Genomic DNA, 21,752 nt, shown 5'->3' with positions numbered 1-21,752 from the left:
CAAAGTCTTCCACCCCTCCCCACAAGTGACATTCTGACTATGTCCAGTGGGCCTTCTGTAATCATATGTACTCGTAAGAATTTCTGTCTCCATCCATCATCTCTTGACCCACTTCGTTGCTACCTATGAGGAACCTATGGTCAGCAAGATGTCCCATCTACAGATACACTTGGCAACTCACTTAGGAAACTGTAGTCCAGGCTTGTGGAACAATGTGTGAGAATTCTCTTTGTATATGGAGATAACTTGGAGTGAGCGCAGAGCAATGTTTATCCCCCTGGATATAACATCAGAAAGTGGCAGGTGACTCTGAAGTCTGCTCCCTCTATGATTTACTTGCCTGTAGGGTTTGAAAGGTTTCCACTAGTGCTGACTCTTTGTGACACTTCTCAATTTACAGTAGCTCAGAGGCCACATTCATTCCTCCCAAAGGCAAAGTGGGGCAAACTGATACTTATTTCACTCAGAAGGGTCAGCATTTATGGCATGTACTCAGTCAGATTCTCAAAACTGCATCAGAGGATGAAGGTTTCCTTTATACTATCCGCCTTGAGCTTAAACGAGTTCATTTAAACAAACCACTTCCCCAAAGTCCCTGTTTTGAATTATTGGAGAGAATGTGTACTATCTGGGGTCCTGGATCACTTAGCAAACATCAGAGGAATGGTTTGAAGTCCATTTTGAGAAATATACTGTCCAACTATACTGCCTTTTCCTTCAGCAAAAGAGATTTATCAAGGATCAGTTTGGCTACAGACACATCTGTTTTTGTTAAAATGCCTTTGACCATTAAGTTATCCATAATAACTTTTGGTAAGGTCTAAGAAATTTATAATAATATTAATGGAAAAATCATGATTCTGTATAGCATTTTCTCATCCATTTTATCTAAATGGCCAGAGGTGAGGATTTGCATAATTTTATCTTTTTTTTCCTCCCATTTTTGTAATGATCTGAGTTTTTATATAGAAGGCATAAATTTGCTTTACCATTGGAGTTTGTTAAAATTGTATTTTGACTTTGCAGAGATAGTTGTATGTTTTCAACTTATTTTAGTGTTGGAATTTCTTTTAAAATATTGACTCATGAACTTAGAGGAGCAGAAACATCACCGTGGACTCTATTAAAATTCAGTTTTTTGGTTGGTAGCTTGTTTTTTAGTATTCAGTGGAGTTTATCTGTGTAGAGGATATAAGCCCTGTAACTGTCTCCTATACTCTCCTGTAAACGCTGTGGAAAGCAGTGATTCACATCACCACCCAACACTGTTTAACCTTGATTTAAAATTGTAATCTAGTTTCTTTAAAAAAAAAATCATTTGTGTTTTTGTGTTGGCTCTAACTTTGAACAATCTCCAGGGAGATCTCAGAACATCAAAGGTGAACTGATTTTTCCTTTTGGGAAGTGGTCCATCCAGGAACAAGGGGAGCTTATGGTCAAACTACCAAAGTTGATTTAAAATACTAAAAGTCTCTGCAAAGACATTCAGGGAGAGTTAAATTGCTAATGCTTTGATGCCAAGCAAGTGTGGCAGTTTTTCATCAATATTGTACACACAGCCACACATATTGAAACCTGTTTAGGGACAGTGTTGACCAAAATACCAAGCCTGGGGCTTCCCTGGTGGCTCAGTGGTTGAGAGTCCGCCTGCCAGTGCAGGGGACACAGGTTCGTGCCCCGGTCCGGGAGGATCCCACATGCCGCGGAGAGGCTGGGCCCGTGAGCCACGGCCGCTGAGCCTGCGCGTCTGGAGCCTGTGCTCTGCAACGGGAGAGGCCGCAACAGTGAGAGGCCCGCGTACCACAAAAAAAAAAAATACCAAGCCTGATGCTCACGAGTATAGCTCTCACACTCAGGACATGAGCACACCCAGTTCTCAGGAAGGGGTTGGACACTTTTGCAGTACAGTGGCATCATGCAGGTTATTCTCCCCTGGGTCACCTTCTTGGACAGTATATTAACGATAGCCACACTGGTGCTGTCGTGTCCCTCGCCTGCCCTGCCTGATTCCCACCCTCCTCTCAGTAACTTCTCTGCAACTAAGTACAAGGATTAGAGAAACAAGGAGGAGGCCAGCCTATATTTCCAAATACCTTTAAGGTAAAGTAACATTGAGACTTGTAATCTAATTCTAATCAGAATTCACCTCCTTAGAAGCACACAGCATCGTGATACATCATTTAATTCTCATTCAAGTAATGTTTATTGACCACCCATCATAGACTAACCATTGGGATATAAAGATGAATGAAAACATAATCCCCACTTTCAAGGTGCTCCCAATCGTGAGGGGTAGGCATAGTTATAAAGACACAATTGTAATATAATCTGAAAAATTAGAAAACTAAACTTAAAAAAATGTCTATTAGGTTGTTCTCAGATTGCTAGATGTAAGATCAAGTCCCAGGCTGATCTTTGACGCTGCCCAGTCTCTTCACTTTTCCAATTTGAGACTTAGAGCCAGTTTCTTTACCCATGTTATTGGCATCATAAAAACCACACCTAACAAACAGTAAGTACAACCCACGCCTCCTATTACCAGTGTGGTTCTCACTGGGGTAGAGTATGTCCATTCCTTCCCAGCTAGCAAAAGCAGATGCAGATCTCTAACAAGGGAATTCTTGACCCCAGCCAGTCCCCTGACTTCACAGTGATGCTTGTGGCAGCCATGTGAGAGCATGTGTGAGAGAGGAGGCCAGCAATGATACTGGGTCCTCGCTGCTGGCCTGCTGAAGAAAGGCAGCTGCAGTCGTAAATTTGTCAAGCCAGAAGTGACCTTAGCAGCCACCTACTCCAACTTCCTTCCAAGAGAAATCTCTCAAGGAACGTTCTGAATTTCAAATCAAGAAAAGCTTGGAAGCCACAAACTCAGCTGGCTTACAGTTGTCATGGAATTTGGGGGCTATTTGTTGCAAACAGAATCAGGATCCGCAGGTCATAGCCAACCACTGCCTAGTCTTACAGAGTCTGTGGACTATCTCAGTCCTGGCTTTCTTCTACCTCTCTGGGTGTTCGGATCGTCTCATGGGCTCTGCTCCTCCATTACCAGTCCTCTTCTTGGTCGTTCTCTCTGTCTTACTCTCTTTCTACCAGACCTTACCCACTCCAGTGGCAGAGACTGCTGGCTCTGCACCCAAGACTCTGCTTCCCTCCCCTGGTGGAGACTTGTTTCTGGGAGACTTGTTTCAATGCCGTTAGTAGTACCCTCTAACGGCATTGAAACAGAGTGTCTTGAGCTTTTCTGGTCCACGGTGGTTTAGAAGAGGTTCAACCTTTTTGACCCTTTCATCTCCCACCTGCCCCCTAGACATCAATGCTCAAGGCAGCCCTGGAAACACCAGATTGAAGATGGCAGAAGCATCATCAGTCTGGGTCCCCGAGTAACTACATAAAGCAGGTGCTGTGCTTCTTTCCTCTTCCCCCACACACGTCCTGACACCAATCAGGACTCCCACCTCAGACTTTATACAGTGAGAAATGAACCTCTCTTTTGCTAAGCCACTGAGATTGCAGGGTTTAACTGTTGTAACAACTAGCATTACCCATCCTTACAATTACAGTCTTCAGACTCAATTCATGCAGATCACCACAAGTCTACCTCTCTGGGCTAGACTTATTCCCGGGCTTCACACCTGCATATCCAACTAGACATCTCCACTACAACGCCCCACAGGTCATCAAACTCAGGATGTCCAGAACTAAGCAAATGAGCCACCACTGTTCACACGCCCTGACTCTTCCTGTTCCTCCTTCATAGGGTAGTAAATAGCATTTGTATGCGTCCAGCCACCCAAGGCGTACCAAGCTGTACGTACCGAGTTGTACTAGGCTTCTCCCTATTTTTAATCTCCCGTATTAATCTTTCCTAAATATCTGTCCTGTTCATCCCTTTTCTCTCTCCTTATTGTCGCTTTCTTATCCGGTTTTAATAATCATAGCCTCACCCACCACTCCAGTCTGTCAGTGCTACCGGTAGAGGTGTCTCTTTGAAATAAAAATCTGATTGTGCCTCTTCACTCCTAAAAATCATGTGACCCCCTTCTGCTTACCTCTCTTTCTTCCCTCTCATCATTCTCCCATTTGCACCTGTGTTCCACCCATAGCAACTGTCCTGAAGTTTCCCAAATATCCTTTCTGTCCATGCTGTTGAAGTTTTAGTTCCCTCTGCCCAGAACATACCACACCCCTCATGCCAGTGTTCTTCATCTGACAACTTCCGTCTCCTCTTTCAAACCTCAGTTCAGAGATCATCTCCCCTGGGAATCTTTGATCTCCGCACCCACCTTGCAGATCTCACCTTTATCTTTCTTTCCCTCTTGCCTTGTGCCAACTTCATAGAATTTGTCTCTGTGTGATTGTCAGCAAATCTAGGAGCTCTTGCATCGTTGTCATCACTTGATGCTATTAGGTAATGACTCTGACGACAACCAACCTCAACCACGCTGCCTGCAGTACACCCTCAATGCGTGTTTATGGATTTAACCTGTATTGTCATCTACTCCTATCTGGCTAAACGGATAAAATAATGCATATAAAGTGCAGAGGACAATGCCTGGCATATCATATCGATGTTAACAGAATAGTTATTGTTTATATTATTATTGTTGTCTTTATAACATCAACATTAATTAATGCCTTTGACCATAACTGATTTTACATTCCTACCAATTTTTGCTTTTCTTTTTATTTTGGTTCACAATCGCATGTTAGTCATTTGCACCAAATCAGCAGTTTCCTTCTAATGGCTATAAAGTGAGCAGAGTGCAAGTCAAAGGATCTGGAGTCCTGGGTTCAGGACCAGCTGTGCAAGCCTGAACTAGTCATTTAATCACTCTGTGCCTCATCCTGGCCATCTGTGAAGCAAAGACAAAAATAGCTTCCTGACCCACTTCAACAGAACCTAGATTCTTAACATAAAAGCATTGTTAAAGTTTAAAAAATGGATGAAAGTTAATTATTAGTGGTATCTGTAATACTACAAGTAATATTAATACAGTGTTTTCTCTGTTGAATATTGTCATTCATCTGTTTTGCCATTATCACTTTCAATTATTTTTACATTCCTTAATGAGCAGGCAACGTGCGCAAGTCATCCATACGTTCGTGAGCAAGTTCTCAATTTTATTGTCCAAAACATCAAAATAATTCTGGCTTGAGTTCTAAACACAGTTATCACCTCACAGACGGTGTTGCTCTAAACTGATACTGTCTGTGAGTCTTTGAATCCATCTTTCTATCAAATTTTGTCCCTTATTAGGCATTCCACATGATAGTCATACTGAGTTTTGAATGCATTATTGAATGAATGAGTGATCCTAAAGGATAGAGGCAAAATCTTGAGTGCCCAATGTTTTATCAATTTCCAATTTGACTTCAAACTTCCCACTTGTTGTTAATGATGATGATGATTGACATTTTTGAGCTTTTATGTGCCAGGCACTTCTCCAAGCCCTTCACATTCAATCCTCACAATAACTTGGTCAACAGAATATATGAGCTTGATCCACTATAATGTAATAAGCACCATGAGGTACAGAATCTTTTATGTCTTGTCTGTCTTATTCACTGCTTAACCCTTAGGGACCAGAGCAGTACCTGGCATATAGTAGGCACTCGAGAAGTAATAATGGAATGAAGTGATTTGCTGTTTAAACAACTTTTTGACCCTTAGGACTTTGGAGTTTTCTGAATATTTGTAATTTGATTGTGATTTCTTATTATTAGTGGTAGTAACTTATTCTGTTATTGAAATTATTAACTCACTTTGTATAATACTCTATAGTTTGTAAATACTTTCACATATAATCCCTTTTAATCTAAAGCAAACAATGACATGGTGCTATTAGAAATGCTAAAATACAATGTCTCTACCTAATGGAAATTAAAATATTGCTATTTTTACAAAACTGCTATAGTTCAATTTCTTCAATGAACAGTAAGCTCTTCAATTAAATTAAGGATAATTAGGTTTTAAAATAAGGGATTATCATATATCATATTTTTTTTAATTGAAGGAAGGAAATACTAGGAAATATTTTCCCAGTTGCCTTGGAAACAGGAAATTCTCAACTGGAAATTTCCTTAAAAACATGGAGAGGTAGCTGCAGAGCTGGTTCTTATAATGTTTGTGGCTCTAAAAAAAGAATCACAAAATATTTTCAATGAATCAATAAAATCTCCTAGTATATAATTAAAATCAGAACTGATATGATCTAAAAGAAGCTTTACTTGTGAAGAACCATGAGGATTTGCAGTAAACAATGACTTGAGACAGTGATGGCCATGATTTGTTCAGCTCTTTCTAACTACAGGGAATAGTTCACATAAAATTCAGGGAGTGCTCAGCACTGTGGTGCTAGGGTAGGATTACATTTTGTAGAACCTTTACTGTGTGTCTTTAAATTAAACTTTAAAATGTTATGATGTGTTGGGAATCCCCTGGCAGTCCAGTGGTTAGGACTCTGAGCTTTCACTGCCGAGGGCCCGCCAGGGTTCAATCCCTGGTCGGGGAACTAAGATCCCGCAAGCCGCGCAGCACAGGGAAAAAAAAAAAAAGGATGTGTTAAAGGCCAAACAAAATGTTATAACCAGAATACAATTATCATTTGTATTTAAACATTGACATCTGTAGTTGTCACTGGTTTCTAGTAGGTGAAGGGAAACATTTCTTTGAACTCTCAGACAAATATGGCCCATTTGTCATTCCGGTCCATTTGTCATTCTGGTGTCTTCAGCACTTGAAGTATTTCCATTTTTGTTCAACAATATAACCTTTGGAGTTTTGCCTAATAATGACTTCAGTTGTGCTGGCCTTCCAACAGATAAAAAGTGGAAATGCATATTTTCTAATTATTCATCCAGCCCTAGTTGCATATTGGCAAGGGTGGCCACACTGAATGTTAAATTAAGTCTGCAAGACAGCTAGAGTCTGTGCAACATCAAAGTTTCCCAAAGTCACTTTCTTAATTGTGTGAAGGATAGCCAGGGCTCTGATCAGTAGTATGTAGCTATATACAATCAGAGGGAAAACATTTAAACATCCCAGCATGGTATTTCCATTTAAATCCGATTACAGTAAAGTAAAACTGTAGCCATTAAAGGTTTAGAAGAGCTACAAATACAAGCCATAAAAGAAGACAGATAGTAAATGAGGTATAGTAAAAAACGTTTCAGCAGAGCAGACAGTTAACAGCGCTCATTCAGGTCTTCCTGAAGCAGGTTGTGCAATTCACTACAGACCCTGAACCATTCCCTGAGCTCCACTTACACCCGCAATTAAGCTTTCACACCTAATGAAGCTGTTTTCTTGGGAAATTAAAATATATAGTGGTGCCTTCTGCTCTTACACAGACTTGAGGGGAGAGCATTTCAGAATGAATGACTTATCTGAGGCTTTGTTCAAATGGAAAATGGAAGTGCTACGTTTTTATACAAAATGAGGCAATTTCATGTGATACGCAGTGTTTTCTTACTGTCCTTATTCATTGCTCTGCATAATTGTAAAAAAAAAAAAACACACATCAGTAGTTTTATGATTAGATTGTTACTGCTGGCGTCTACTAATACCATTTCACTTCCATTAGGAAAAGCTAGAGTTTTACTAAAGGTAACTAGATTCCTGATGTTTCTCCTTGATGGTTTTGCAAATTTAGTGGTTTTAGAAAGATATATTTACGATTTAAATATTTAGCTGTTACTCATTTCCATCGCTTCCTCTTCAGGGCATGCCAGCACATGTTTATTGAGAGACAAAGGTCTTAAATTTAGGAGGAAAATATTGTTTTTATCCAAGGTCCTGGGTAAAGGCCTGATTTGGGCGCATCTTGTCCTTTTACTAAATACCCCTGGTAGCTCTTAGCATCCAAACCAGTAACAACTAAACTGTGCCCATGTGCGGAAAGAAATCTGCATGGTCCCAAAGAAGTCTGCTTCCTTCCCAGCTTGTCCTGCCCTGGGTGAACCAGAGCAGCCACTGGTGATGTTCCCCATTATCGAACACCAGTTCAAAATGCCAAGAGGCCATGGAAATGGAATAGGAAACAGAAGATGGCACTTTCTTTCTTATGAGGTTTACAATTCATATTTAACTAATCTAAATGTCATAGTGTCTGGTATTTAAGAACTAAAAGTGCAAAAAAGGTAAAGCTTATAATAAATATTTAAACCCCAGCATTTTTATTGAATCTACTGGCATATTTTGATGTAAATTTTGCTAGCCTGCAGCGTCTGTGCATCATCTTGACATGGTAAATGAAATTCCTTTAGAACACCAGTCTAAAATAATGAATTGTTCCCCCAGTTAATTGTATTGCTTTGATAACAAGGAACTGTGCTAGGCCTAGAGAACACAATAAGTGGATTTCTCCAGATGATTTGTGTGACTTTTTGAAAAATGATCTTCTGGACTGACCCTCTTTTAATGGAACTCTAATGGCACGGGGGTGTGCCACTGTGCAGCCTCCTACCAGGAGGAAGCACTTTCTCCTAGGGCACGGGGAGTGTGGGGTCATTGGCAGAAAACCTCTCACTGGGAAAAAGTTCCTCAACCAGGAAATCTCAACCAGGAGAGAGCGTTTGCATCAAAGGGCGATATGGAGAACTTACTTCTAAGTTGCTTTTGTTTTATTGATACATATTTTTTTTAAATACAGGGAAGATCTCAGGCTACCTTTATTTCTTCATTGTCATTGTGAAAATGAACCAAGACCAACCCAATTACAAGCAAAGATTATTTATTCAGAACTTGCCATATAGCAAGGGAGTCATCCACCATCGCTTGCTTGTACTGTGGCAGAGTGCAAATGTGTGGGAACATTTTATAATGGAAAAAAGAGAAAGCTTCAAGTATATGCTTATTGGAGGCTGTCAGCACCAGAAAGCTGGAAAGCTGGCGGCAGGCTAACTAGAAGCGGGGCATTCTATGTGGTTGGTGAGGGGTGCATATTTCCCTTTCTCTGGTTGGTCCTAAGTTGGAAGCAGGGACAAACATTAGGGAAGCTGTCAGTTTTTAATGAAGTCCTGGCTGTTTGGGGCCCATTGTTATGGGGTAATTGTTTGACTCCCTGGGTTGTTACTAGAGATGGCAGTCTGACTCCTACAAGCCTGACATAGCAGGCTGGCTTCTTGGGCTGGTTATTATAGATAAGAGACTGGTTTCCTGTGCAGGTTGCTACAGCCTGTGGGCCAGAGTTCTGTTTCTATATATGGTCGGGCCATTGTGTTTGTATCCTCGGTCTCTCACCAGCATATAACTGTTACATTTTGGGGGAGAAGGGGAGCAATATTGTCTTTCTTTAAAGAGCTACTGACTTGACTTTTCTTTTTCTCAATTAAGAAAATTAGATTCCTTAGCTGAAAGGTAATGATAGAAATTAATTTCTCTCTCTCTTTTTTCATGAGTCTTCCACACGCTAGCCAATTTAAGAAGACAGGGTTCTTGTCTCTCCTGTTTACTCTTGTGTCCAGGGCCTCTTATAGGTTGAAGGAGGACCTAGCAATTTCTGGGTTGTTGTTGCTGTGTTTTAAGGTTCTCCATATATTAAAATACGAAGAAATTCAAGCATAGTAATAAAAACTTACACTTAACAATTTGACACAAGGCGTGCACACACACACACACACACACACACACACACAGAGTTATTATGATTATTGTGCTGTTTGTAATTAAATTACAGGATTTTAAATGCAGAAGAACTCATGGTGTGCCACCAGCTGTGTGGTCCAGTGAAGGACTCAAGCTTAAATTTGAATGAAAGCATCATTTGGCCCATTAAGACGATAAGACCTGGGCAAGTGGCCCTCTGAGCAACCTCTGTGAGTACACATGGTGGACACTCAAATATCACTGCCTGGAGGAAAGCAGGGTTTCCCGAATACATATTGCCATTTATACAGAATCTGAAAATTCAGTTGATTGTTCAGTTTTCATAGGAAAGGACAAAAAGCTGTCAAATTAAAAATAAGCATGATTTGTAATTTTAGTTTTAAATAAGGACTGAAATATGGTTTATGATTGATTATTTTCAACTGAATGTGTTTCTAAGCTTACACATCATTAGTAAACCCAGACTTCACATTCACATACCCCGAAATACAAAGATCCAGTGACAGTTTAGGATTAGCATAGAATTTCCTGTTTTGGCCACTTAAACTGTTTACTTCTCTCTTGGCTCTGTATCTTCTGTATGGAAAACAATGTTTGCAGCCACATGTAAGTGGGAAAGTGTTGTTTCTCAGGGCTCCTTTGGACGAGGTCATGCCGCAGTTTAATGAGTAACATGATTTCATATTTGGATGCTGTGGTCACTGGAATTAGTGTAAGTGATCTCTGTTCACATTAAAAGAGACGTATATTATTTGTCATATTTGGCTGTCTCTGGATAAGATGGTACCAAAGATGAAATAACAAAAGGTTGTAAATTTTGCCAGAAGTGTGCCAGGAGATCTGTGGAAACTTAAGGTCTGTCTGTGCTGAACTTTCACTTATCACAACCACGGTCTCTGATTTTTTGAAAATAATGTGCTTCGGCTCCCTCCCTTACAGAAGTGACAAACTAATTGTTTCTCACAGCATAATAAGTGGTTAAAACATCTATTTTGGACACTTCAGAAGTTCATATGTGCTCTTCAAAGGTCAAGAAAGTAAATTTTACTTAAATTTGAACCTTTGAACTTATGTTGTCCCTAAGAAACTCAGGATAATTATTAATATCCTGAAAGAGTGGGTTACTTAACATCAACCCTTAAAAAGTAAATACGTAAGATTATCAGCCTAGCCAGTGATGACTGTAACTTTTTAATCCCTTCCCTCTCTAACACCATTAATTTCTCCTTCTCCATAAATACCTTCTCTTCTGTTTTCAAATGTACTTGAAACTCCTTTTATCTTTAAAAAATATGTATGTACTCAGATAGTCATATGCATTCACGTACATCTCATCTGACCCTGCTGCTTCCCCTACGTACCAGCTTACTTACCTCTTTCCATCGACAAACATCTTGCACATGAGACTTATGTCTGTTGGCCACACTCCCTCTCACTCCATTCCCTGCTTAACTGTCAGGCTTCCATCCTCAGTTAAGTACGGAAATGACTCAAGATCACCAGAATCTTCCTTGAGGAAATCCAAAGGCCTCTTTAGCAAGCCTCACATGCTGGCCCCTTAGGTACTTTTTTGCAGACGCCTTGACCTCTCTCCTCCCTTGACTTCCACAGCACTGCGCTAGGCTAGTCGAACTTCCTCTTACGGTGTCCATTTCCCCGCACTGGCATTTCCTTCTGTTCATGAATCTCTGGAGGTTCGTTCTTGCCAGGTCATATTTGAGACTTACCTAGAATAAACTGACCCATAGGAATGAAATAATTCAATGACACCTTGTATAGGATGAGATCCAAAAGTGAGGCCTTCCTCTAAGAGCAGCACATGGAGAAGATGTCTGTGAGAGCTCAGGGACTGGTTCAGCTCAATTCACAGTCAAGTCTCCAAGACCTTAGGGAAGGGAAACTGGTGACCTCTTCTCAAAGCAAGCAGTCTGGTCTCGTGGTTTAGTATGGGGATTTGGCACATTTTATTTTCCTCAAAAACCAAAACTACATAAAATGATTACTGTGTAGCTGTGATAAACCAGGGTATCTGGTTGAGCCATTGCTTGTATAAACTTAGGAAAGGCTTTACTATTCCTGAACATCTTACCAAATGTTCCTGTCAATCAATGGACAAAACAGTGTAACAAAACAATATTCTTTCAATTACTTATGATAACTAGAGATCCACTTTTGTGTAGATATTCTACTGATAATACTAATGGTCTTTTTCTTATATTTAAGACATCAGCTAAATTTCTACAAGTCATCTTTCTTCTATGTGCATCCACAACTCTATCCCTGGGGTACTTAATTACTTCTTAAAAGCAATTTAAGAGAATGAAAAGACAGACTACAGACTGGGAGAAAATATTTTCCAAACATATACAGTGTCTCCTACATATGCACCTTCAAGTTGCGAACTGTCAAAGATTTGAACGTGCGTTCACATGTCCAATCACGTAATTAGTTTACATGTCTGGCGTACATTGTCATGTGCTTGCATCCTCTTCAAGTGGTTGTGCTTCTGTGTACTTTACTGTACAGTACTGTATAGAGTACAGTAGTACATTATCTTTATTTCAAGCCCAGGGTGTGAGGAAGCAAACATAAAAGCAGCAGCGTTGTAGCTGTACTACTATACTTTTCAAGGTACTGTACTGTAAGATTGAAAATGTTTTCTATATTTTTTGTGTTTGTTTTTTGTGTATTATTTGTGTGAAAAGTATTTTAAATCTATTACAGTACAGTACTTATATTGCTGATTGTGTTAGTTGGGTACCTAGGCTAACTTTGTTGGACTTACAAACACTCTCTCAGAATGAAACTCGTTCGTATGTAAGGAGCTTACAGTATCTGAAATGAAAAAGGACTGGTATCCAAAATGTAAACAAAATCTCTTAAAAGACAACAATAAGAGAACAAACAAGAAAATTTTAAATGGGCAAAAGATCTGAACGGATACCTCACCTAAGAAGATTTACGTATGACAAATAAACATATGAAAAGATGCTCAACATCGTATTTTATTAGGGAATTACAAATTAAAACAACCATGAGGGCTTCCCTGGTGGCACAGTGGTTGAGAGTCCACCTGCCGATGCAGGAGACACGGGTTCGTGCCCTGGTCTGGGAAGATCCCACATGCCGCGGAGCGGCTAGGCCCGTGAACCATGGCCGCTGAGCCTGCGCGTCCGGAGGCTGTGCTCCACAACGGGAGAGGCCACAGCAGTGAGAGGCCCGTGTACTGCAAAAAAAAAAAAAAAACAACCATGAGATACAGCTACATGGCTAAAATCCAGAACCTGACAACACCAAATGCTAACAAAGATGTGGTGCAACAGGAACTCTCATTCATTGCTGGTGGGAATACAAAATAGCACAGCCACTTTGGAAGACAGTTTGACACTTTCTTACAAAGCTAAGACATCAAGTTACATGTGATCCAACAATTGTGCTCCTAGGTATTTGGGAACTGAAAACTTATGTCCACACAAAAACTTACACATGGGTGTTTATGGCAGCTTTATTCATAATTGCCAGAAATTGGAAGCAGTCAAGATGTCCTTCAATAGGGGAACGGATAGACAAACTGTAGTACATTGATACAATGGAATATTATTTAGCAATAAAAAGGAATGAGCCACCGAGCCAAAAAAAGATATGGTGGAACTTAAAGGCATATTGCTAAGTGAAATAAGACAATCTGAAAAGGCTACATACTGTATGATTCCAACCATATTACATTCTGGAAAAGGCAAAACTATAGAGATATTAAAAAATGATCAGTGGGGCTTCCCTGGTGGCGCAGTGGTTGAGGGTCCGCCTGCCGATGCAGGGGACGCGGGTTCATGCCCCGGTCCGGGAGGATCCCACATGTCGCGGAGCGGCTGGCCCCAGGAGCCAGGGCCGCTGAGCCTGCGTGTCCGGAGCCTGTGCTCCGCGGCGGGAGAGCCCACGGCGGTGAGAGGCCTGCGTACTGCAAAAAAAAAAAAAAAAAAATGATCAGGGATAACCAGAGGCTCAGGAGAAAGGGAGGGGTAAATCGGTAAAGCACAGGGGATTTTTAGGGCAGTGAAACTATTCTGTATGATACTTTCATGGTGAGTATATGACAATATGCTTTTCTTGAAACCTACAGAACTTTGTGTACAGCATGAAGTGTGAACCCCAATGTAAACTATGGACCTTACTTAATAATCATGTATCAATATTGGTTCAATTTTCTGTAAACCTAAAGCTGCTCTAATTTTTTTAAAAAAACCTTAATATACTGACTTTTGTTACGCACACACACACACGCACACACACACACGCACAAAACTGAAAATTCTTTATACTTTCAGAACAAACGTGTGTTCAGACATAGAAAGGTGTGGAGTCATATCCACAACTGATGGTGATGTTTTGTCACACACTGATTTGATTGTCCAATGTCACTCAGTTAATTTTGTTAGATCCTTGCTCTTCGTGTGTACAGTTCGTATGTCCAAGGTAAGAAATTTTTTTAAAAAAATATATGTGTGTAACTGCATCACTTTGCTGTACAGCAGAGGAATTAACACAACATTGCAAATCGACTATACTTCAATTTAAAAAATATTTTAAGTAAAGGGTAAACTACTTGCAATAAGCAGCTAAATGTTTGATTGCTGAATGTAAAACAATGCTAGGCCACCACTGTTGCCTTCCCAGAAATATGTAATCAAACATTTAAGAGGTTTTTTTTCCTGTTTTTCCAGGCCTTGCAATTGCCAGTGCCCTAATAGATATTTCACAACAGAAGCCTTCAGATAGTAAAGACAAGACTTCAGGAGTCCGAAATCGAAAACACCACCTCTCAACACGTCAAGGAACGTGTGTCTGAGAAACAGAAACTGCTCCTGGAGGTTCTGTAATGTTTGACTTTGTAAATGGCTTCCATTAAGGCTGGTCTGTCGCCTCGATTTTTATGGAGGCAAATCTCTGTATGGTCCCAGGGCCCAGACACAGTTCCCTGCAAATGGGCAATGACCCGAGTGGCCAAAGAATGTTCATGAGTTTTATCAAAGTAACAGTATTGATGGTCACAGGTGATAAAGTTAGTTTTTAAGGCTATCTTAGGCTTATCACAGATAACATTACTCTGGAAAAAAATGTATATTGTTTCTTAATGCAGATGAAAAATATGTAATTCATATAAAACAAACTGTTTATATCCCAACACTTTAAAGAAAGACATTTTATAATGCCTGAATGATGAGAATTGTACAGTTTTTGCCTCATAAGCAAACTTAAGTCACTTGTATATGAACAGGAAATGAACAAATTGCAATGGCTTTAAATGCTGTTTTATCTCATGTAAACGTAAAAGCAGGATTTTGATTTAGTAGGATGTAAGCAATGTATTTAAATATTTCACAGGACCATATCATGTCCAAACTCAGTTTTCAAATGTGACTATTTTCCACCTAACTGGAATGCAGACCAAAATGAGTCCATTTGGATGGATGGTATATGCAACTTCACAGGAGGTTTATTAGAATTCTGAGTGAAGAGAACATTGCTGTCGTCCATGCCAACTGCCTAACTCATTATCAGAGCTGATAGAGCATGGAAAAGCCTGTCCAGCAATCAATTTTTGCCCTCCTTCCCAAACCAGCCTCCAATATCACAAAGCTAAAGAGAGCTGAAATAGTTATTTTACAGTGTGCAAGCTTCTGCTCTAATATGGTAATTTTTTAATTGCCTAGGAATCATTGGATCAGACCTAAATGATCCATCTGCATTTTTATAAGAACAGATCATGTTCTTTTGGCCTTCCTCTCCTAGTGGCTAGATTTTATCTACTTTTTACAAACGTTATGAAAAGTATTTTAGAGACAGCACCTCCTCCAAGTCATAATATGACCCAGGTTCCTTCCTGCCAACTATTTCACTTAGAATACAAGTAGGGAAGAGCATTTGCTGGTGAGCATCTACAGTATTCCTGTTTCTAACACAAGCACATTGGTGTCATGAGAGAGTCTCCAGTTTAAGAAATAAAATAAGTTCATTGTTGCCCACATTTAGCATATTGTTAATGATTCAAAAATCTGAATTACGGCAGAAAGGAAAAATGATAGAAGACAGCTTTCACATTGGAACATAGAATCATTTGTGTCCTAATTTTGACAACAGTTCACTAGAACTCGGTAGCTTAACAGATCTTGTTTGGAATTGCAGTTTCTTAACTTCAAGGGAACTACAGAATATATGTAGAGAGCAGTGACAGAGATATCCAAAACTGCTTTATACAATATAGTTTTGTTCAATATGAAAGTCATTTAGCTATAATTGATGTTTAGTACTATCTATGTACTTATCATGTTCTTTGGATTTCTGGAAGGTAATGACACTTTACTGTTTACAGCTAATGCATAGTTACTTGCATGCTATGGTTGTGCAGTAGCAGAATATGACCCTATTGTGATATTAAATGTTTATTTCACAATGCCATTTAAACATAGCCAACTTAATTTGATGGGAACGAATGTAATATATAACAAGAATGACCATACAATATGTAGTTGCATCATATATAAGATTGCTAGGTTGCATCTAACCATGACTATGTCATTGTTTTGATAATTAGGCATTTATGAATTATAGTATATATTCCTTATGTTGGCATGATAATTTTGCTATTTTCCATGCGTTAAAAGTAAGACTAATTCTTAGATCAATTTAATCTATAGCCTGTGGGGTTTTGGGGGGGCTAGGGAGTAGAGCTGGTTGTTTTTACCCCCCTATGATATTTTCTCTCTCTCTCAAAAAGAAAAGAAAATTGAGCGAAGTTAGTAAATGTCTCCTGAAAACAATCAAGCAATTTTATTAGCTTTTTGGGGGGCCCTTTAAATGTTGATTTTTTTTCTCCTGGAAAAATAAATTGACAAAACTGGTGAATACAAAAATATAATCATTTAAAGATAAAATGATTGCCCAATTTGTTTAATACTCTGTAACAATTGTCCTGAGAGAAAGCATATATAACAAAAATCCGGAAACATACAGAGTTGTACGTAAAATCTATTTCAGCTATGCTTTTAGAGAGGCTAAGAAAATAGAATTACTGTGAAAGAATTGTCAAGCCTCATTCACCTCGAATCCCATCAGGTTCTTAAAATTCAGAAATTTGAATTTCAGACAATTATGGGACATAACGCAATGTTAAGTTAAAGTCATACTAAACCTTTCTGGGCCAAATATTGCTAACTCTGACTAATTATGCAATATCTTCTCGAATTTTCAAAGCTTTTTACTGGCAATAAAACTCTTCACCCTCAGGTGAAGTGGATTGAAAAGACCTTAGGGATAATCACTTTGAATCTGTGTCATGTTCTTTTTTTCCCCACATCCCAAACACTTTTAATTTGGAAGCTTCTTCTTTTTTTTTTTTTTTAATCAAACCACAAGTATATGCAGATACTCTTCAAGAAGTTAGGCATTAAATGACTGATTCTCTTGAAAACTCATCTTAATAGAATTATGTACATTTCAGTTTAGAATGACTTTGAAAAATTCTTTAGATTTTAGGGTTTCTTATTCTTCCAAATATGAAAACTTTTGGTTAAGTAGAATGGAGTTTTAAAAATTAACCTGGGGACACTATTTGGACAGTTAGAGAATTCTCATTGAAAAAAGATGCACATGCTTACAGATCAACTTAATACATTTTAAGAGGATTGGGATTTTCATAATTGCTTTTAAATGAAAATTTATTTAGTGATACACATAGAAGGAGAATGTATGCCATATACTACTGTGTTATGTTCAATAGGAAAACTTCAAGTAGAATATATTTCAACCTGTAATCGCTACTTGCAATGCTTCTCAATATCTCATTTTCTCTGAGTTCCAGTAAGACAGCAGTGACTACCTGGCTTTGTGTTGCTGCAGGGTCATTTAGAGTGCAGACTGGTGGCTGGACCTGAGAACAGATGTTGCAACCAGCTTTGAGCTGTGTGGTGCTGGCACGTTTTAACCTTTTGAAGCCTCAGACTTTCCATCTGTGAGGGAAGGTACTGGTGCCCACCTTGCAGAGTTGTTGTGAGCCTAGAAGATAATAGACATAAAGCTTCCACAACGGGCCCTCAGTGCAGTGTAGCTGGTATTAACAATCATGGGGCCACCAGGCTGCTCTTTTTCTACCGATTGTTTTATGAATCCATCTATTAATTTTTCATTCATCTTTACACCATAGGTAAAAGCCAAGTAGGTGTTTGCAAATGAAGATTTCGTAGAAACTTAAGTTCCTAAATTTCTAGGATATAGAGATTTCTAAAAAGCCACTTGGATATTTTGGTCAATAGCGGCTCTAACTCTTTCAAAATATATACAGTTTTAGTAAAATATGTTTTAAATGACTGCTTGGTGACATTTAGACAGAAACATCAATTGTCACTTTCTCGTCAAAATTTGGCAAGAAGGATCGGTCCTTACATTTGGTTGTCATACATGATACATCTTTTTTTTCATTGGACATAAAACTATGATTTGAAAAGTGTTTCGTGTAAAAAGTTTTAAAAAATTAAAACTGATCAAATGAACTAATTCTATCCGCATAGACAAAAAAAATATCAGCTTCCAAAAACCATTTGCTATTTTACTAAGGTGAGTTTGGAACTTACTTGATCATAAGACTACCTGGGTCAGTGCAGATTCCTACCTCTGCCTCTGGAGATTAAGTTACGGAAGGACTTGATGAACCCTGGAGATTCATATGCTTAATAAGCACCTCAGTGATTCTTATGATTAGGCAAATTAAGGAGACATTGCACTTGGCCAAAGAGCTGCCTTTATTTACAGTTAGAAGAATTTCTTTAAATAACGAAATTATCGAAGTCAAAATGCTTTACATAATTTTCCAAGGAATACAAGCCATCTGGTTGGTGTTACAGCAGTGTTTTCATTACAGTGTACATTTTAACATTTTAGTTTTATCAAATTTTTTTTAATGAATGAGAACCATCTCAGTATATATGTATGTAGGTGTGCATGCCAGTGTTAAAACAGATTGTGTGAAAGTTCAAACCTGCTTTAAAAAGCCAACATTTTATGATATAGTATGCTATTGATCAGGAGTTTAATTACTGAAATAAAAACATTGGATCTTCCAACCCCCATTGCCAAATGCAGTTTTGTTATATATATTTTTTACCCTCTCAGGATCATCCAGGAAAAAGCATTCAACTGTGGGAAAAGCCCATCTGCCATCTAAGACTTGGTTATAAAATTTGGTCACTGAATTCCACATTCAAAATCCATTTTTTTCTCTTCACCTGATTTTTCTTAGCCTTTTCTACATGTTCTCTTTGAATTACATGCTGAACACTTTGTTCCTGAGAATGGAAGCAAAACTCACAAGAGCCTAAGCGGCCAGGATTCCAGCCAGAACTGAGGGTCTCTGCCCTGACCATGTGTTTACATAAGTTGTTCTTACTTACAATGAAAGTCCTCTTTCTGAGACTGGTGCAGCCATGGCACAGCTGAGGAGTTTTCTAAGAAAAGTCTGCTTGTTCTTTGGCAAGCTTTGGATTTAGTCCCCACATTGCCCTCTGGGTCCTGGCCTATGTCTGTGCTACTGCTCTTCTGGGCCTCAGTCCAGTGGTACCGAGGCAGAGCAGCCAGGATGATCCAAACACCTGTCTTCTCTCCAACCCCACAGGAGGACCAAGCACCTCCTGTGCTCAGGGCCTGACCTGAGGCCTAACCCTGGGGGGGGTCCTGCCTGTGCTCTGGGGGATAAAATGGCAGACCCCTCTGGGCAGCCCTACACCACACCTCCCGGAGGTCAGGCCAGGGAAGAGGACCACTCTGCCCTGAGAAACTTGCCCAGCCTGGCTGTCACGCCCAAGATGTGTCTGAAGCAGGGAGAGCTCAGAGTCCAGTCCTGGAGCGCCTTTTCCTTACAACAGAAAGCAGCAGCTTCTCCAAACATCTGAGCCTGGCACAGCTTCCTCTTCAGCCTCTTGATGGTGGATCAATGGTTGTCAAGGGATTTGAAGATTTCAACTCAAAATTTATTTTTCTTTGCCCTGAAGAGGTTTCCTTAGAGAAGTCACCTATGAGTGGCTGAAGTGAGGGGCCGGCATTCTTTCAGGTCTAACCCACAGCCCTTTCTGATAAACGTGCAACCCCCTCTTCAATTTCCAACAGACTCCCCTACTTGTTTAGCATTAGGGTGCTGTTAGGGTGCCTTGGTGGAATAGAAATTAGGGCATTAGGGTGCCATAACAGCCAAGAAATTTTGTTGAGCTTTACTTTCTCCAGCCATTCAAGTGAAAACAGCAAGTATTATTTTGCTTTCTAAATATGAGACCACATTGTATTTTGGATGAGCTTCTGGAAACTGTACCTCCCTCCCCCATTCTGACCTGTCTGCCTTCCAGGGCTCCCACCCTTTGTTGAGGAAATAATTCTGCCCTGTTCAAGGACTGGTTGTGGAGCAGCCCTAAGTGAACAAGAAACCGAACCCCTCGAAGATCCCTGCAGAAACACTGTATTCTCCTCACCATCAAAAGCTTCGACCATTTTTATTTTGGGCAGAAGTGAAATTTTCACTCAGGCAAGATAGCTGTTTAAGCACAAGCCTCTTTACACCAGCTGTGTGCATGGTCAGATAGGAGATCCTACTCTAGAAAATCCACCTAAGAAAATGGCATCAGTGAGCAAATTCTTCTAACAGTTCTTTGTGCCTCTGTCGCCCCTGTTGCTGAAAGATATCTTAAATGGTGTGTTTTCAGTTATGTATAAGTTATCTTGGAATAGGTCCTGTGTGGGACACACTTGAGTTTTAATGTGAATTCAAATTCCAACTTTTTTTTAATGCCTTGGACCAGTTGTCTAAACTATTTCTAAGTAACCTGGGATAAAAATGCTCACCTACCTTACTTAGGTGTTGTGATGAGTTTATGTTGTTGAAATAGGAAGTAGATTAGAGTTAAATGTTTTATCCTTACACCATGAAAAGGTTTAAGGTTAAATTCAGGGAATCACAGCAGCGATTCTTCTCTTGATTATTTTTGGTAACACTAAAGGGCATATATGTGCCAAAGTTCCCAAATAATAAAACTGCAATAGAAACCACTGATATATGTTACCTGGTAATTCAGAGTTGTGCTTTTCAGGATTTTTACAGTGTCTATTACATTTTGCAAATATTACCTTCCTCAACTTTAAATGGTAATTTTACAGCAAATACCACCAGATTGTTTTAGATTTTCTTTCCCATCATCACACATCTTTCCTGACCCTTCATTGATTAGTCAGTTTATTTCCCCCAGCAGCAGACTAGTGCTCTCAAACCTCTATCAACGCTTTAAACATAAATAACATAAAATAGGTCTTGCACATCTTTGTTCCCTTGTGACAACACACATTGGCAGCAGTAATCTTTTCCTTTAGATCTAGCTTGTTTGAAATACGATGGTACTTAAAAGGAAGGCCGGCTGGAAGGACACCAGTAAAAACACCAGCTCAGCTTAAAACAATTTGATTTCAACCCAAAATGCATTACCTTGCAACACAAATAGATAATGGCAAATGGGATATTCTACTCATCAGGACTATTCCCTGCTGAGAGTTAGAACTCCGGGTTCATTTGAAGCTCATTGCCCTGGGAGTATAAAAAAATATGGTCTCCTGAACATTTATGTGCAGAGGAACTAGTTGGAAGAGGAAACAAAGACTGAATATACAACATCCACTCCTTGCTGATTTCTGAAGTGACAGCTCCAGTTTGACCTTCCAATGCAGAAATTCAAGATGTTGGCTGTTAAAGGAAACAGCTTTTCTGTAAAAGGGAAAAATACCAAATAGTGTCATTTTGTTTCTCAGGAAGCAGTCGTCCGTGATGAGCTTTACAAACTAGAAGTTTGTAAGGATATGTAACGATGTTTTGTTTGTGTTTTTATACATAATATGCAGTGTTTAAGTGACAAGATTTTCCTTTTCTTAGGAAACCATACTTAGAAGATGGTTATGTGGTAGACTTTTCAGTAGTAATTCTTACTTTGATAGCACATATGAACCACGTGGGTTTTGCACATTAGTGAATTGAGAATTACTTTGTCCTAAAGTCGAATGGCCAAAGAAAGAATATACCTTCATGGGAATCCCCTGAGGAAAAAAAATAACAATTTTTCTA

The 21,752-nt window shown here is 39.4% G+C and overlaps 1 protein-coding gene across 1 annotated transcript in view; it reads left to right on the top strand.

Annotated features, from left to right (window-relative positions):
- The window catches only part of ATRNL1 (attractin like 1), a 713,182-nt gene extending 694,445 nt beyond the window's left edge, over positions 1 to 18,737 (top strand). The window contains exon 29 of the mRNA XM_007469606.1: positions 14,329 to 18,737. Coding sequence (XP_007469668.1) covers positions 14,329 to 14,453 — 125 coding nt within the window. The 3' untranslated portion in view covers positions 14,454 to 18,737. The remainder of the gene's footprint in view (positions 1 to 14,328) is intronic.
- Positions 18,738 to 21,752: the final 3,015 nt, after the last annotated feature.

This window comes from Lipotes vexillifer, unplaced genomic scaffold (assembly GCF_000442215.2).
Source record: "Lipotes vexillifer unplaced genomic scaffold, Lipotes_vexillifer_v1.1 scaffold240, whole genome shotgun sequence".
NCBI classification, from domain to species: domain Eukaryota; kingdom Metazoa; phylum Chordata; class Mammalia; order Artiodactyla; family Lipotidae; genus Lipotes; species Lipotes vexillifer.
This window is presented reverse-complemented; position numbering and strand designations above follow the sequence as displayed.